The 16642-nt window shown below is 54.2% G+C and overlaps 1 protein-coding gene across 3 annotated transcripts in view; it reads right to left on the minus strand.

The window, feature by feature from the left end:
- Positions 1–1301: 1301 nt before the first annotated feature.
- Positions 1302–16642, minus strand: part of CTPS1 (CTP synthase 1) — a 41560-nt gene continuing 26219 nt past the window's right edge. For all 3 annotated transcript variants that reach the window (XM_032431690.1, XM_032431684.1, XM_032431678.1), the window contains exons 8-19: positions 16328–16479; positions 15134–15266; positions 12070–12158; positions 10780–10874; positions 9529–9591; positions 7568–7611; positions 6216–6312; positions 5139–5194; positions 4943–5039; positions 4306–4450; positions 3737–3828; positions 1302–2461 (exon numbers count right to left, since the gene is read on the minus strand). In XM_032431690.1, coding sequence (XP_032287581.1) covers positions 3744–3828; positions 4306–4450; positions 4943–5039; positions 5139–5194; positions 6216–6312; positions 7568–7611; positions 9529–9591; positions 10780–10874; positions 12070–12158; positions 15134–15266; positions 16328–16479 — 1056 coding nt within the window. In that variant the 3' untranslated portion in view covers positions 1302–2461; positions 3737–3743. The remainder of the gene's footprint in view (positions 2462–3736; positions 3829–4305; positions 4451–4942; positions 5040–5138; positions 5195–6215; positions 6313–7567; positions 7612–9528; positions 9592–10779; positions 10875–12069; positions 12159–15133; positions 15267–16327; positions 16480–16642) is intronic.

The raw sequence follows: 16642 nt of genomic DNA on the forward strand, positions 1-16642 counted from the left end.
AGACCCCTCCTGCGCCAGGCTCGGCTGCTCGGAGACTTGCTCTTCCCACTTACCAACCGCGCCAGTAAGGGAGGCCGGTCTCGTGGCACGTCACTACCCAGCTCCTGCGCTCGTCCGCTGGGCTCCCCGGTCACCCAAACGCAGGGCCGGAACCAAGTTTCTAGAGGCTCCCTGAGAACCACACAGAGGATGTGCTGCTGAGGAAGTCAAGGGGGGCCATTTGTGAGCCCCATCCACATGCCGGGCACAGGCTAGAGGCTGGTCCGGGCAGCACGACCCTCAGAAGTGCCCCTCCTGGGACACAGCCGGTGGTGACAAAGACCAGGTGAGCTGCTCCAGGCCGCTAAGCCCCGGCCCGGCTGGGTGGAAGTGCCACGGCGCCCGCTGCCTCGGCCAGCGGGGCGGAGGGGGGCGCAGAGCTGCTGGGGCTCCACCGGCCCCGGACAGCCAGCCGGGGTCCCTTCTCCACAGGGTTCCCCGAGCGGCCAGCACTTAACCACGGCCAGCTGAGGCCCGGGAACGTGTGCAAACAGTCCCTCGCCCACCGAGCCCTCAGCGTTGGAGGGCGCGCCGCTGCCACGTGGGCACGTCGGGAAGGATTCAGGCTGAGCCCACCGGGCGCGAACGGGGCTCAGAACCCACCCCGTCAGCCGCGTCCCAAGCGCCAAGCCAGGCGTGAAGACCTCCGTGAGTGACACGCTTTACTTCGGTCCGCGAGAGATGGAGACGGAGCTGGCGCGGTAGCTCGTGCTTCGGGGCCCCAGCGGGGACGGCGGCCTGGAGGCAGCGAGCGCAGGCACGCACGGAAGCCGCTGCTGCTCCCGACCTCCCCACGGAGATGCGCTAACCGCGGAGGAACATTCTCCTCCCCAGCCCAGTTTCTCGAATGTCCGAGGCATGGCGGTTGGCCGCGGCAGCCCGGTTTCTCGAATGTCCGAGACATGGCGGTTGGCCGCGGACAGGCAAGCCAGCCTGAGCCCCGGCCTCGGCCTGTTCGGAGGAGGCAGCTCACGAGGAGGCGGGCTCAGCGCCAGAGGGCGGGTGGCGCCGATGGCAGCAACAGGCCCCAAGGAGCGCAGGGTCGGTGGCGCTGATGTCACTCTGGGGAGAAACCACTCGGGACACTGCCCTGGACGCAGAAGGCCGGGGGACAGGAGGACCAGCGGCGGATAAAGCGGTCCTGCTGGCTGACAGGCGTCGGCCCGCCGCTCCCGGGTCACACGCACGAAGGCCCCATCCACGCCCGGCAGAGGGAGGGAGGAACCCCCGTGAGTAACACGGGCCTCCCCTCTTTCCCACGACCAAGCAGCACCCACGCTTCTCTGCATCTCTGTACGCTGGGAACCCGAATTTGAAGCCTTTGGGGGAAATTCTGGTTTCCCACGAAAAAGAAAGGCTCCTCTCAGTTTTTAAGCAGACGATCAGCTCATCCACTTAAGGCCGCCCCCACCGAGGACAGCCAGGTGCGGACCGTTGAGGTGACACGGGCACGTCCAGGACTGCACCGAGACATTTCCTGCCCGGCCGCGACATAAAGAGCATGACACACAAAGGCGTGTCTCGTTCTGCGTCATTTATTTAAGTTAGAGTACACACGGAGTCTTAGCCGGAGGACAGCGGGCACGCGGCGGCGCCTACGGTTACACCACGTTAAGAAAATAGCTTTTCCGATTGCAGTTCAACGGCAGTAACACCATTCTGGAAGGACAGACTCCCCTCGAGCAAAGCTGTCTATATAGGAGAGGCTCTGAGAGGCAGCTTCCCCAAAAGATTCTTTGTTCTTTTTTTTAAGCAACCCCTTGATGCAAGGAGTATTTCCCAGCCCCAGGGAGGGACTCGCAGCCAGAGGACAGGGATCCTGAAACCACACTTCACAGAGACAGACTACTCGCCGTTCCATGTGACACCAAACCAACCGTTCCCTTTGGCCGCCGCGTCCCCGCCACCGCGGGCAGCGAGAGGCCCCGCAGAGCAGCAGTGGCGAGGCTGTTTCCAGTTTCAGCGCTCCTGGTGGCAAGCAATGCCCTCGGGTTACCGGCACCAAGTGTCGTCGGCACTCGCTAACGGATCCCTCCTCGGTCCGCGGGGCACACGCCTTGTGGTCTAGGCATTCCAGGGGAAGCAACGGGCTGCACGCTTGAATCCACGACGACGGGAGGTAGTTGGAGAAACGAGGTGATTGCTGGGCACCCCCCCGGCGCGTGCGTCATCCACCCCCGCCCAGAGGCCCCCCCGCCTCGGCGGAGCGCCGCGGAGACCACGTGGGGTGTCGACACAGGGCGGCACTGGGGAGGGGCCGGCACACAGGATGGGACATGCGAGTCACAAAGTCTTCCAAATACCTTTCCCCCATAATAAAATAATCTTAATAAAAACATAATTTAAAGGAAGTGTCAAAAGTTGAGTGTAAAATCAAAGCTGTAAACTCTCAAAGTCCGAAGGCTCTCTTGAAGAATCACCCCTGTTTAAAAACAAAAAGAGCAGTTATATGACGCATATGCAAGTAGCAAAGTTAGAGTTCACGGTCGGCTGCTACCGCAAACCATGCCCGCTTCCCGTGAAGACCAGGAACAGGAGCCTAACGTGGGTCATCAGAAGCTCACTCCGGAATTCCTGCCCAGTCCTACACGTCCCAGATCGTACAGGCCTCCTCCTCCACCCCAGTGCTGGCGTTCTCGTCCGCGCACCCAGCCTCCCCACGGGGCCGCCAGCACGGAGAGTCGGGACTTAACCGACTCCCCGGCCCCCGGCTGGAAACGTTCGCTTCTCTTTCGGGCAGTTTCCCGGACCAGCAGGCAGCCCGCAGCAGAGCGGAGACAGAGGAGTGCATCCGTGCCCGGACACAACCACTGCCCCCCCCAAGGGGGGGGGGGAACCCACGCCTCCCACCCCACAGGGGCTGCCGCAGGCCAGGCGGCTCGGCATCCAGGGCCGGAGGGCACAGTCGCGCAGCCCGGAGGCCTCTGTGGTGAGCTCGAGGTGTGCAGGGCTCAGGAGGTCACCTGCCTGTGCCGCACGCCGGGAGCTCTCCCCCGCTGGGCTGGGGCCCCCACCTGTGGGACCACACCACAGCCCTGCTTCTCCCTTCAGACCCCACAGACTCCTGCCCCCCGCAGCCCCCTGCTGGTTCTTCCACCAGCAGGAGGTGAACACACTTCACTCGGTCATCACAGTAACACTGAACATAATCTACGGCAGGGCTCGCAACCACCCACGTCAGGAACATACAAACGCTGTCACTGTGAAGACTGACATTCCAAGTCTGCCCGATAAGCATTCCGATTTTAAGGGATTTCCAGAATAAGCAGCAATCAACATTAGTGTTGTATGTTGTGTCAATTTTAAAGCACTTCCCGACGAAAGCCTGAGTTTCTGCAAACATGACCAATTTGTCACATCGGTCACCTCCTTCAAGATTCTCCAAGTTTATGGCTACATGAGATAACAGGGTCTGAGAGCCCAGTTCCCCCAGGTTTGGTCAGACTGGCACCTGAATGTCACAATCGGCAACAAGACAACTGCCCAGTGGCTGGTGTCCCTTCCGCCCTGCACTGGAGCCCCAAGGCCCGGGGGACACCGACGCTGTAACTCAGGGGGGCCTCACCCACCTGATACCCACACTGACCGTACTCTGGCAGATAAAATCCTCAACATCAGACTTTCACGACAGCTTACAATTCTAGCGTCATTACCATTCAAACGAACGAAGATACTAGAGCTGAGAAATGCCACTTACGTTACCATCAGTCATGATTTATTGATGGGAACTTCAATTCGGTGATTTCAGAGTCCGGGGAGCTGCTTCCACTCCTGTCACTGTAGGTGTCCCTGTGGAATTCGGATGGTTTATTCGTCTCCCACCACAGACCCGCTTTCCTCTCTGTGTCCCTAGCCACCGTCACCACAGGACCCTCATCCACACACAGCAGGCGTCAGGGAGACGCTCTCCTGCCTCACGTACTGAGCACAGAGCTCAGGGTTTTCTTCTAGTTAGGAAAGCTGCACGTTCGGTTTGCACTTCACTCCTGGAACTCCAACCCCCAACTCAGAGTGAGGAACCGGTTCTGAAGGAAGGGAGCGGCGAGGCAGGGATCCACCGGGGCTGTGAGAGCCAGCGGCCCATGGACCCCAGGGCCACGCCGCCACACGCGAGCCGGGGGCCAGGTGCCATACTGACGGCCCGGACCCCGTGCAGGGGAAGCTCCAGGCGGCACACAGGCAGCCCGAGGGGACCCCGGGGAGGAGAGCACGCCCGCTGTGATGAGCCGGGGGCCGCCCCGACAGACTAGAGAAGAGTGACCGCACCTGGGCGAGAGCCTGCAGCCTTTCTGAAGGTAATGCGGGAGCCTCCCCACGGAGGCCAGCAGGAGGCCAAAGTACGGAGGCGAAGGCTTGATGGGCCTGGACAGGAACTCAGGGTGGTACTGAACCCCAACGAAGAAGGGATGATCTGAAACAAACGCCAAAGCAGCACTTTTGTCACGTGCACAGAACACAGAAGATGAGCAAACCCTGTCAGATATTTCACGTTTCTACAGACCCTAAGATTACCTAAAACTAGCGTCTTAATGGGAATGCAGGTAAAGGCAGCCCCAAAGCTGGGGGGAGCAGACGCCCTGGCCCCGCACACTGTCGCCCCGCTGGCTGACGGGCCCTCCTCTCCCGGGTCCCCGCCCAGCTGGCCCTGCTCCCCGGCTTCCTCACATCAGAAGCGGGGCTCAAGGACCAAGGGCGAGCTCTCATTCCGGAGAACGAGGACCAAGGCCAGAAGCGCAGCGCTGCCCGCGGGAGGATGGGCTCCCCGGGGCCCCGGGCACCTGTTCCCCGAGAGCACCCCCAGCACCACGGGGCTGCCTCCTCCGGCCGTCAGGTCAGCGCTCCCAGGCCCCCGCACCCGGACCTGCTAAGCCCCCCTCACCCCTGACGGCCACCCCGCACTCACCCTCCAGCTCCACGATCTCCATCCTCTCTCCCCCAACGTCCTGGCCGACGAACTTCAGGCCCTGCTCTTCCAGACACTTCTTCAGGACTGGATTCACCTGCGGGCACACGAAGAGTAAGTCGGCTGACCTCTCAGAGTCGTTTCCAGAGTCGCCAGCAGGAGAAAAGTTGAAAGGTCACTAAGCTCAACTCCTCACCTCAAATCTGTGGCGGTGCCTCTCCTCCAGGTAATCTGGATCTCCGTAGAGTTTCCCTGGCAAAAGAGAGCAGGCTGATGCAAAGAGTTCTGATTCACGAACCTACTCAACCGTATCTGCTCCCAGTGTCCTTCCCACCACCGACGCGGCCGGGCCTCTGAAGGCGGCTCTGGGCGCTCCTGCCAACTAGGGCCACCTGCCCGCAGCAGCGCAGCGTAGACTTGTCCTCGGGCTCTGACTCTTCTGACCACGCCAGGAAAAACTGTCACAGAGACAAACGTTTCCACACCGCCCCCCAAGCTCATGATTACTGCGATTCAAAGCACTTTCGCTGGAAACTGCCTGGAAAACACACCAGGATGCACCAGACAGCTGAACCCAGAAAGACACTTCCAGAGCTGCGGAGGCGGCCCGCGGGGCAGCCGTGTGGGTAAGTCACGGTCCGCAGAGCGTCGTGGCACTGCACGCGCTCAGGGGCCGCGGGGGGGGTCCCCAAGTCCACAGAGCACGGAGCTGGGAGCACTGCACGGTCGCCTACTCAACTGACTCGAACGATGACAGACACGGGCCCCGCTAATATAAAGACAGCATTTTCCTAGTGAGCAAGAGAAGGAGACTGACTGCAGCCATTCTCAAGTATTTTCTTCCTGATTTTCCCTAAATCTTTAGCGCCTATTACTTTTAGAATAAAAACGATTTCAGTTGGCCCGCACAAAACTGCCTTTCTGGCGGACAGCACCTGCCACCACTGGCAGTTGAATTCGGTTCCCCCGAGCAGCCTAGGGGAAGGACTGCGGGGGACTGCACCTCACTGCCTCCTTCCCGTGAGCCGCCCGCACCCGAGACCCCCGGGCCCCTGGGCGCACTGCCCGTGGGCTAAGAGCCACACTGCTTCTTCGGCTATTACAGCGCATCCTAAAAGGACGGGAGTAGGAAGGGGAAAAAAACTCGAAAGCAAAAACAAAACCCAAAAAGCCAGCCTGGCTCTTCGGAGCCCCAGCAGCAGCCCAAGGCGTGTGTCCCGGACGTGCGGGAGGCGGAGGCGGGGGGGGCGGGCAGGGGGTAGGCAGCTCTTACTCATGACCGAGTTCTTGGTCTGGAACAGGGTTCTCCTCTTGCCCAGCCTCATGGTTCCACCCATCTGCCCAGGATTGTGTTCTGGCATGTCTATGACCTGGAGGTGTTCAAAAAACAAACGCGCGCTCCCACACTCTGCTTCCGTTAGCAGACAGACCGCCCGCGCTGAGTGACAAGGGCCTGTGAGCAGCCCTAACCCCCCAGCCCCTGCTCAGAGACGCTCGCCGCTGGAGGAAAGGCCTGCCTCTCATCGTTTCTAACCTGTGTCGGGCAGGGACTTAAGCCTTCAGCCTGTCGTCCTGAGCTGCCCCCACCCTTGGCCATTCCTGCCCCCAGCGCTTTGGATCACGAGGGCTGCTGGGCCTCAGCACGCTCTGGAGACTTAACCCAGCAGCACGGATGCGAGACCGGATAGGTTATAACACATGTCTCCTCCACGGGACTGATGAGCTGCTCAAAGGAAAGGAATGCTTCTCAGGGTTTGCCGTGTCTCAGCCAGAGCTTGGTGAACGTGCAGGCAGCACAGAGTGCGAGGCCTCCGAGCCACGACAGCCCAGCGCACAGCTGTCCCAGGCTCCTCTGAGCACCTCCTGGCCTCGGGGACCGCCTCTGGGCCCTGCCTTCCCACCACCGTGAGGCTGCGCCCTCCAAACCCTTCGCTCTCCTCCTCCTGAGCTCTTCGTCTGAGCAAAGTTCAGTTTCAAGTCAACAAGCATATACTGATGCTGTTTAAATGCCCTGAGATCAAGAGCTTTGTCCACCCTGTTTATCACAGCATCTTTGGTATCAAGAACAGACCTGTCACCCCCGGGTGGGAGATGTGAAGATGAATAAAGGCGCTGTCCCTCCCCAGGAGCCACATTCCTCTGACCGGAGACATCACATGAGGGATGCGGGCCTCCAGAAGCTTTAGTTACCATTAAACATGTTCATTCAACAACCATGTTCCTCGGGTCTTGAATAACATGCCCGTCTCCCCAGCTTGTCGGGGAGGAAATGAACGAGTATCTGTGAAGTGGTGAGGACAGCGCCTGGCGCACAGTAGGGCCCACGTGTTTCCTGCCAGCAGTGTTATGCTCTCCCGGGGGTCAGGGGGAGCGGGGATGGAGAATTATTCTAACCAGGAACCACCCTGGTTGGCTGGGGTGATACCTGTCTTAAACATTTTCTGTTGCAAACTGGGAAGAGAGGTGAGAAATTACACTATGAAAAATGAAAGTTCTTCCCATCTGGTCTGAGGGTTCCATGGACGGACCCAGTGGTCTCCTTCCTGTGTCTGAGCACTGAGCGCTCTCATGAACGCCCCCTCCGCGCCCTTCTAAGCCCTCGTGAGGTTCAAACACTGGACTCACCACAGGATGATTGGTCTTAGGGTCAAACTCTGTAGAATTGGCATCTGAAAAATCGAAGTACTTACGTTATGAAAATAGTTACAAACAACAGTGATTTTCGAGTATCATTCCTAAGCTCTAAACTATAATTTCCCTCCCCAATTCCAAGTGACTGTTCAGTGATTCAAACAAAAACCAGGCGTAACATTAAGACACGAAGTACTCAATGCACACGGGTGGATGTTTTCCATCTGTGAGCTCTCTGGAAGTCAAGCCGCACAAAATGGGGAAACTGAACCCAGTGGCACAACCTCCTCATCTTTATTTAAATCCTGCCTCCTTATGACAGTTCGTACACCGTTCTCAGTTCTCCCCTTCTCGTTTCAGAGTGTCTCTCTCCAGGACGGACAACACATTTCTCTCCTCCTTGGCATCTTCCGTGTCGCCCTGCCCAACTGCCTCGCGCAGCAGCTCAATCAGGAACTCACTGATCTTCCTTCCTCTCCCTTACTGAATTTATGGTCTAGCCATAAGCAAAACCACTAAAGACTAAAAGAAAAAGAACCCAGTTCCTGGTACAGCCCGGCTCCCTGTGTGTGACAGGCCCGGTATCCTTCCCTCCTGGGCCTTACCAGGGCCAGGTCCCAGCTGAAGGTAAGTTCATCACCAGGTCACCCACCCACCTGGGGACCCGAGTGGGCGACGGATCGTGGCCGGGAGAGGGTCCAGGGTGCCCAGAGGGCCAGCTCTAGGGCGGTGGGCGGCTAGGACAGCGCCTGCCAGGGGCTCAGGAGCCAGAACTAAAGGGCATACAGCCTGGACCGGCCACCACGCCCTCGGGTAAGTGGGAGGCGGCCTCTCGGAAACATCTACAAGGAGCCCAATCCTAACAGTAAGCTGGCCGCGGGAGAGCCACTCGTCCCTCATGGAGCCAGACTGCTTTCACATTGCTCAGGATGCTTGGTTTCTTTTTCTTACAACTTCTAAGGTCTTTCTGAAAACCTCGTGTTTGTCAGCTGGGCTACAGGACAAGAGGGGCTGTGTGGGCTCTTCCATCGGTGGCCCCAGTGAGCCTCGCCCCCGCAGTCGCACTGTGTGGTCCCCTCTCCCACCAGCCACGCTGGGCCTTGGGACACGAGCAAGCTTTGTAAGTGCCTGCACACCGGGCCTGTCATTTTGGAAGCTAGTAGGTCGCCTCGCTGTGAGATGTCTTAGCTGAATAAGTGAATGATGAGTCTTGCTCCGTGGAGAGAACCATCTCGAGGTCCCTGCTGGGCAGACCTGAATGCACGGCAGGATGATCTGATGCACCACAGGGAGCAGAAAACCAGGCAGCCAAGTCCACTCACCCCACGGCACTCTGAGACATGATAAAACGTTGATGGAAGCCACAGAGTTTTCGGGTGGCCTGGACAGTTAGCGAGGCACAGAGAATTTCCTATTTGCCAGGCACTGTGCTGGGACTATTTACATGCATTATTTCATTCGGTTCTTACGACCACGAGAAGCAGGTACCACTATCACCCCATGTTACAGAAGACACAGAAGCCCAGAAAGGCTAAGTAACTTATCTAAAATCACCCCCAATAAGGGAGAGTCAGAAGTTGGGCCCAGGTCTGACCAGCTCCGGGGCCCAAGTTCATAGAGCTGCACAGCCTCACGCAGGCCAGAGTTTCCTCGCTCAGCCAGCTCAGGGATGGTGGCCATGGTGATGGGCGGGTGGGCAGCTCCAGAGCTGGAAATGCAGGGGCAGAGAGCCAGGCTGCGTGCTCGGCTGTGACCCCTCCTTCCTGAGGTCTGCGTGGAGGAGTGGAACTTTCCCTCCGTACACACGGCACTTCCCCTCTGCTGTGCCCCACAAAGTACCTCAAAGCCAGGCCTGGCCTTCTCCAGGGCCCCCAGTCACCCAGTGGGTGCCAGGCTTCACGCCCTCCAGGAAACACTTCAGCAAGGATTTAACAAGGTTTTTAATGAACACTTACCTTGCCATCCCAGCACATTTCTTGAAAATTCAACCACCGCCAACTGCATCCCTAAGCACACACCTTGCAGGAGGAAGAGAAAACACAAATGAAGCTCCATGGAAAAGGCAGCTCCTACATTTCCCACCAGCCTGCGTTGGACCCCACGTACCGCGTGCTCACAGAATGACCACCACAAACTCTCACACTTTCCTGCTCCCCACAAGCACCCCCTGCTGTGTTTCATCTGTTATCAGCTTTCAAAACCTGGGTCTAATGTATCATATGATCTCACTGGTATGAGGAATTCTTAATCTCAGGAAACAAACTGAGGGTTGCTGGAGTGGGGCGGGTGGGAGGGATGGGGTGGCTGGGTGATGGACATTGGGGAGGGTATGTGCTATGGTGAGCGCTGTGAATTGTGTGAGACTGATGAATCATAGATCTGTACCTCTGAAACAAATAATACATTATATGTTTAAAAAATATATATAGTAGGAAGGGAAAAATGAAGAGGGGGGAAATTGGAGGGGGAGATGAACCACGAGAGACGATGGACTCTGAGAAACAAACTGAGGGTTCTAGAGGGGAGGGGGTGGGGGGATGGGTTAGCCTGGTGATGGGTATTAAAGAGGGCATATTCTGCATGGAGCACTGGGTGTTATAAGCAAACAATCAATCATGGAACACTATGTCAAAAGCTAATGATGTAATGTATGGTGATTAACATAACATAATAAAATTTAAAAAATTTTCTATTAAAAAAAACTGGGTCTAAGCTTTCAAAAACTTCTCATGTGAAGATCCCAGGTTTTAGAAGCTATTCAATTTTAGAAATACACAATATTCCATTCATACTTAACAATTCAAGTTTTACTATTCTCTCTCATTAAGTTCCCATTTACAACTGATCAAGTTGAAAATTACTAGAGATTGCGGCACTGGGAAGCATCCACAATCACTTTGCCCGATTCCAAGTGAGGACGTGAAACTCAGCGTCACGTGTCCTGCCAAACAGCTGGATCCCGCAAATGGACAAGATTTCCTGATTGCTATTTCATTCTCCCCAAATTCCACAACATCTACACATGGGTGTACAAGCCTTAAACTTTTCACGCTGAGAGAGTCTGAATTTCTCCCAAACAGGACCAAAACGGCTTCTGCTTGAGTTGCTATCTAGAAAGACTGCATCCGTGCTTGGTTCCGGTAACCTCCCTGTTTTACTCACAGGCTCCCGTGTGGCACTTTTTCTTGATCTTTCCTACTCCTTACCCAAAAAAGGCTTCTTCTGTTTCCGAGCCCAGGCGATGGCTTGGATTTTTCCTTCTGTGCCCCGAACACCAAATCCCCCTGGAACCAGCACTCCACTGTACAAGAGAGCACAGCACACGGCGATTGGCCCTTACCACCAGCCCAAGGAGCCACGTGCCCAGGACACTGGTGCCACAGAGTCGCTCCGTGTATTTTCCTACTGGGGCTATGATGGTGATTTCGAGACAGCCAGTGAGCTGAACGCAAACACTGTGAGCTTAGAAAATGGGCACTAAGTGCTTACCAGTAAAAAAAAGGTGGCACACACGGATTCTTTCATAATTTTCAATATATGTTAATACATATGCAACTGTTTACTTCTTGGCTTAAAGCGCTCCCTTACATGGGAAGGGAGCACTCTCCCTATCAACTGAGAGTGTCTGCCGAGCGGGGGCCTGAGTCATAGTTGTAGGGCTCTAGAACATGCCACTGTTCCAGAGAGCTAGAGTTTCCTGCTGATGGTTTACTATTATAAATAACAGCTGCCAAAAACAAACTATGAGACTCTGCTGATGGGTCCTCATCAAATGTTCCAGATGAAAATCTTTAAATAAGCCTCATCAGTAGACACAGACAGCAAACGTCCATAAAATCAGAACACGTTTCCTTCAGATTCAACTATATTGATAAGCTATATTTTTGTAAGACTTAAATCATACAGAATGTAGGGCGCCTGGGTGGCTCAGGTGGTTAAGCGTCTGCCTTTAGCTCAGGTCATGATCGCAGGATGCTGGGATCGAGCCCTGCACTGGGCTCCTTGCTCAGTGGGGAGCCTGCTTCTCCCTCTCCCTCTGCTGCTCCCACCTGCTCATGCTCTCTCGCTCTCTCTCTCTCACTCTCCCACCTGCTCTCAAATAAATAAATAAAATCTTAAAAAAAAAAAAAAAAATCACACAGATTGTAGCCTTTTCAATAATTAAAAGATCTTTAGGGGCGCCTGGGTGGCTCAGTCGTTAAGCAGCTGCCTTCGGCTCAGGTCATGATCCCGGGGTCCTGGGATCGAGCCCCGCATCGGGCTCCCTGCTCGGCGGGAGGCCTGCTTCTCCCTCTCCCACTCCCCCTGCTTGTGTTCCCTCTCTCCCTGTCTCTCTCTGTCAAATAAATGAATAAAATCTTAAAAAAAAAAAAAAATCAAAAGATCTTTAAAAAGCAGATTACCTACTACTAGCACATGAAAGCACAAGGCTCTGCTCATTAAAGCCCCCCGCCCCCCCAGACCTCTGGAAACCGAAGGCAGAGGGTACTACTCACTGAGCGCTACAGAGCTTCTGCCAGGCTTCGTGATAGCGCACGGGGTCCTCCTGCAACGTGCTCGGCTCCAGGTCGGTAGAGTCTATGTACTGCGGGTCATTCGGGCAGGGGAGGAAAGAAGCAGGCCATGACGCCAGAGCCACATTTTCCCTAATTCCCAAATGATACTGTCAATGCCCTGTCTTTCTTCACTTTAAAATAAAGTTTTAGGGGCGCCTGGGTGGCTCAGTCGTTAAGCGTCTGCCTTCGGCTCAGGTCATGATCCCAGGGTCCTGGGATCGAGCCCCACATCGGGCTCCCTGCTCGGCGGGGAGTCTGCTTCTCCCTCTCCCACTCCCCCTGCTTGTGTTCCCTCTCTCGCTGTGTCTCTCTGTCAAATAAATAAATAAAATCTTAAAAAAAAAAAAAAAAAAAGATGGTTTAGGGGCACCTGGGTGGCTCAGTCGTTAAGCATCTGCCTTCAGCTCAGGTCATGATCCCGGGGTCCTGGGATCGAGCCCTGCGTCGGGCTCCCTGCTCAAAGGGGAGCCTGCTTCTCCCTCTGCCCCTCCTCCCCCTGCTCATGCTTGTGCTCTCTCTCTTACTCAAATAAATAAAATCTTTAGAAAAATAAAAAAATAAAAAATAGAATAAAGTTTCAAAATTATAATCTTCATATATTTAAACTTAATTTTTAAATAAACTTTAAATTCTTTCTTATATTTTAAAATACAAATGTTGCCTTCAAAAATCATTTGCCTCCCCAACCCGGCTCTCCACTGGCTCTATCCTCAGCCCGCTAGAGTGAGTCTAAAGTGTTCTCTCTGGGGGCGCCTGGGTGGCTCAGTCGGTTAAGTATCTGTCTTCGGCTCAGGTCACGATCCCAGGGTCCTAGAATGGAGCCCCGCATCCAGACTCCCTGCTCAGCGGGGAGCCTGCTTCTCCCTCTCCTTCTGCCCCTCCTCCTGCTTGTGCTCATGCTAACAAATAAATAAATGAAATCTTTAAAAATAAGGTAAGATGAAAAAAATAAATAAATAAATAAAATAAAGCGTTCTCTCTGTTCAGAATGCATTTTTCCCCAGCCCGCCACCTAGACTGCTTTCCATCTTCCACCTTTACTGAAGTGTAACTTACAGACAATAAAATCCAAGCATTTTAAGTGTATACTCTGATGAGTTTTGTCAAACATACACACAAAGGTGTCACGACCACCTCAATCAAAGATAAAGAAAATGACTGTCACCCCAGAAAGTTCCCTCTGCCCTCCCCCCCGCCAAACAACCCCCTCTCCACCTCCTGCCCCGGACACCCCTGGCTCTGTTATCACCACAGATGCCTCTTTTAGAACTTCATAGAAAATAAAAACACACACCACGCAGCCTTCTGTGTCTGGCTTTTTTGGCTCGGTATGTTTCTGGAATTCATCCCTGTTGCTCTGCGTGTCACGAGTTTATTCCTTTTTATCCCTGAGCTGTTTCCCACTGTGGAAATACACCACAACGTGCATACTAACTCACGCTGGACATTTGGATTGGTCCCAGATTGTGGCTATGAAAATAATAGTCCTCTTGTATAAAAAATACTTTTTGTGGACATGTGTTTTCAGAGTAGATAGCAGGGAGTGGAAGTGCTGGGCCCCGGAGTAAGTGTACGTTTCCCTTTATAGAAAAGCGCCAGGCCGTGTTCTCAGCAGTCCTGCCATTTCACCGGCCCACCAGCAAGGCACGGAGCTCCCCGTCCTCACCAGCACGCTCGGCCTCTCCTCTCCTCTCCTCGGGTGTGTCTCCCAGTGATTTAAGGTGCACGTATTCCCCGGACAACGGAAGGCACTGCCCTTGACTGCCTTTTCACATACATCAGGTGCAGCTTTCACGGAAGTGTCCACTCAGACCTTCTGCCCCCCTTATTATGTTGTTCATCTTTTTCTTACTCCTTCCTGCCCAATACCCTGCAATGACCTCCCCAAACTTCAGGGAAGACCCAGCTGTGGGCCAGGCAACAGGGTTCATGACCTCACAGGCCTGTCTCCAGACATCCCCCAGTTCACTTTTCCATCCACTGAGTAACAACTATTCCCCATCTCCAAGCCCTTGGATACACTCTACCTTCCGTCCAAATGCCCTTCCCTTCTGCCTCCTCCACCGTCCCGAAGTCTCCCAGAGTCCCTCTTGCAGGACGTCTGCCCTCCTCACATGTCTACCCAGACAGGTTCCCCGCCCTTTCCTGTGTGCTCCCCTCACACCTTTGAGACCTCACGGACTCATTCACCTCTCGGCCCCCACCATCTACCACGATAGGCACAGACTATGTCCAAGTGCATACGACAGATGAATGAGCCAGAGAACGAGCAAAAGTCAGTCAGGGAAGCGTAATAAGATCCCGTAATTCTTAAAACGTATACAGTAGGTCATTCTACAGGAACCTGTTCCCCAGGACAAAGCAAACTAAATCACAATGCTGAGAAACACCTGGACGAGGACGCGGCCAACCCCAACGCCAGTGGTGAGGACAGCCAGAAGCTGAGCCCTGAACCTCAAGACTCCAGCGCCCGAAGAAGACAAGCAGGGGCCAAGCCCTGACGGTCCGTCAGCTCGGCTTCTGCCCATCACATGACGGAGCAGAACACAAGCAGGACCACTCACGGGTGCCGGCCGTGTTCCAGGCACCACCTCAATCAAAGATAAAGAAAATGACTGTCACCCATGTTTCAGAGAAACCTCCCCGCTCTCGGAGGTGGGTTTTAGCACTTGTATTTCACAGACCCGGCAGGTGGAACAGCAACGTGCCTCTGGTCCACCAGGGCTCCCCGTTCCCCTGGCGCAATTTTACGTGGTCACCTGATACTCAGATTCAACCATTCGCTCTTTTGCAACTACTACCCTGACCATCTCTCCCCTTCACTGTTTCCTGAAAATGTTCTACTATTCTCTCTCAAAGCCAGGAGCCAACCATGAATCCTTTCTATTCCTAAAAAGAAATGCTGAGTTCCAAGAATACAAAGCAGATAGGCCTATAGCATCTACGAGAATCCAGAAACCCTCCCTGTCCATGCCTCAGCCATACGCGGGCCACCCCTCCTTACCTTGATTTCTAACTTGTGGTTGATGGCCAGTGCAGAATGCTCCAGAGCTTTAATGACAGAGGCATACGAGTCTGAGAACTTGGTGTATTTGCCCACAAGGGCGATAGAGCAGGTCTCCAGCAAGCGATCATATCTATCAAAGGCCAAGAAACACCAAAGTATTTAGAATACAACGTATATACCACCATGAGATCAAAATTGCTTTCTTTAAAAAGAAAAACATCTCTGGGAAGCATATAATGGGAACAGGTATGATCTGAGTTCTACATACAGAACAGTAAAGAGGAAGCAACTTTCAAATCCACGGGGCAGGCTTTGTAAAGAAAGTAGGATTTAAGAAGCGGGCATGAAGAAATGGCTTCCAAATCTCACACAAAGTTTTTCTTATAAATTAAAATCCCAAAGAGCAAAAAAAATTAACAGACAATTCATAGGAGTTAATGTGATGAAGGGAATAGTCAAATAAATCTTAGGACATTAACACAATAGTCTATAGTCACCAAAAATCTTCATCATAAAGTGTAATTAATAACAGAGCAAAAACGTCTGTAATGTTGTATGAAAACAAGATCCCAGAGCCGTGTGCCATTTTTGGGGCTGCCTATGGATATACATGGAAATGCACAAAGCCTGAAAGAGAGAATGTCCAAAGGAAAACCCCTATCACAGAGCAAGGCAGGAGCGCCCCTGGGCCCGCGCTGAGGCTGCGGCCACACCTCTGAAGCGATGTGGAGCATCACTGAACTTTCAGAGGAATGGGGACGGTTCTCAAAGCGAGGAGCTTTGGCAGCAGCAGTAACACAACTGGACACCCCCGCTCATCCTCTTCTGGTGGGCGGTGAGCGGCACATTCCCAAACCCAGCTCAGCTATCTGGGGGGGCCCAGGCATGCCCGGCCACGGTCAGCCAGCGGGGCAGGCCTCGGGTACGAGAGCTCGCCCACGGCCACTAGACACCTGTTCGCCCGGATTTCCTAGTCGAGGGGACTCAAGGCCACAGGTGTGTGATCTGAGCTCAGCTCTGCCAGGACTTCCTCAGCCCTGGTGCAGCGACCTGAGGGCTGAGCGCCTGTCTCTGCCTCTCTTACCACTGAGTCCTTTCCCAGCAGGAGCTGACAGCACAAGCAAATTCCCGGAGACCCTCTGGAAAAGAGAAATAAGGCCCAAACTCCCAGCTCCTTATCACGAGGCAAACCTGTCTGCCATCTCTTTCCACTTCATCAGCATTTTTCGTGGCTGCCTCTCGATCGGAAGGTCAAGTCTCCGGAGAAAATAGTCCACTACTCCCTGCTCCTCTAACAACAGGGGGACTCGATAGATGGATGAGACATCATGGACACAGATCACCTGCATAAAAACGGGCAAAGGTTATTTAATAAAAACAAACAAAAATGAACTGGGCTGGCAGCCCCTACTGGCTCTATCACCTTCAGAAAAGAACTTCTAAATCTGAAAAGGGCATGGCCAATTTTCTAGAAAAACATACATTACCAAAACGGACTCAAGTACA

Source organism: Phoca vitulina, unplaced genomic scaffold, assembly GCF_004348235.1.
Source record: "Phoca vitulina isolate PV1807 unplaced genomic scaffold, GSC_HSeal_1.0 scaffold2, whole genome shotgun sequence".
Lineage (NCBI taxonomy): Eukaryota > Metazoa > Chordata > Mammalia > Carnivora > Phocidae > Phoca > Phoca vitulina.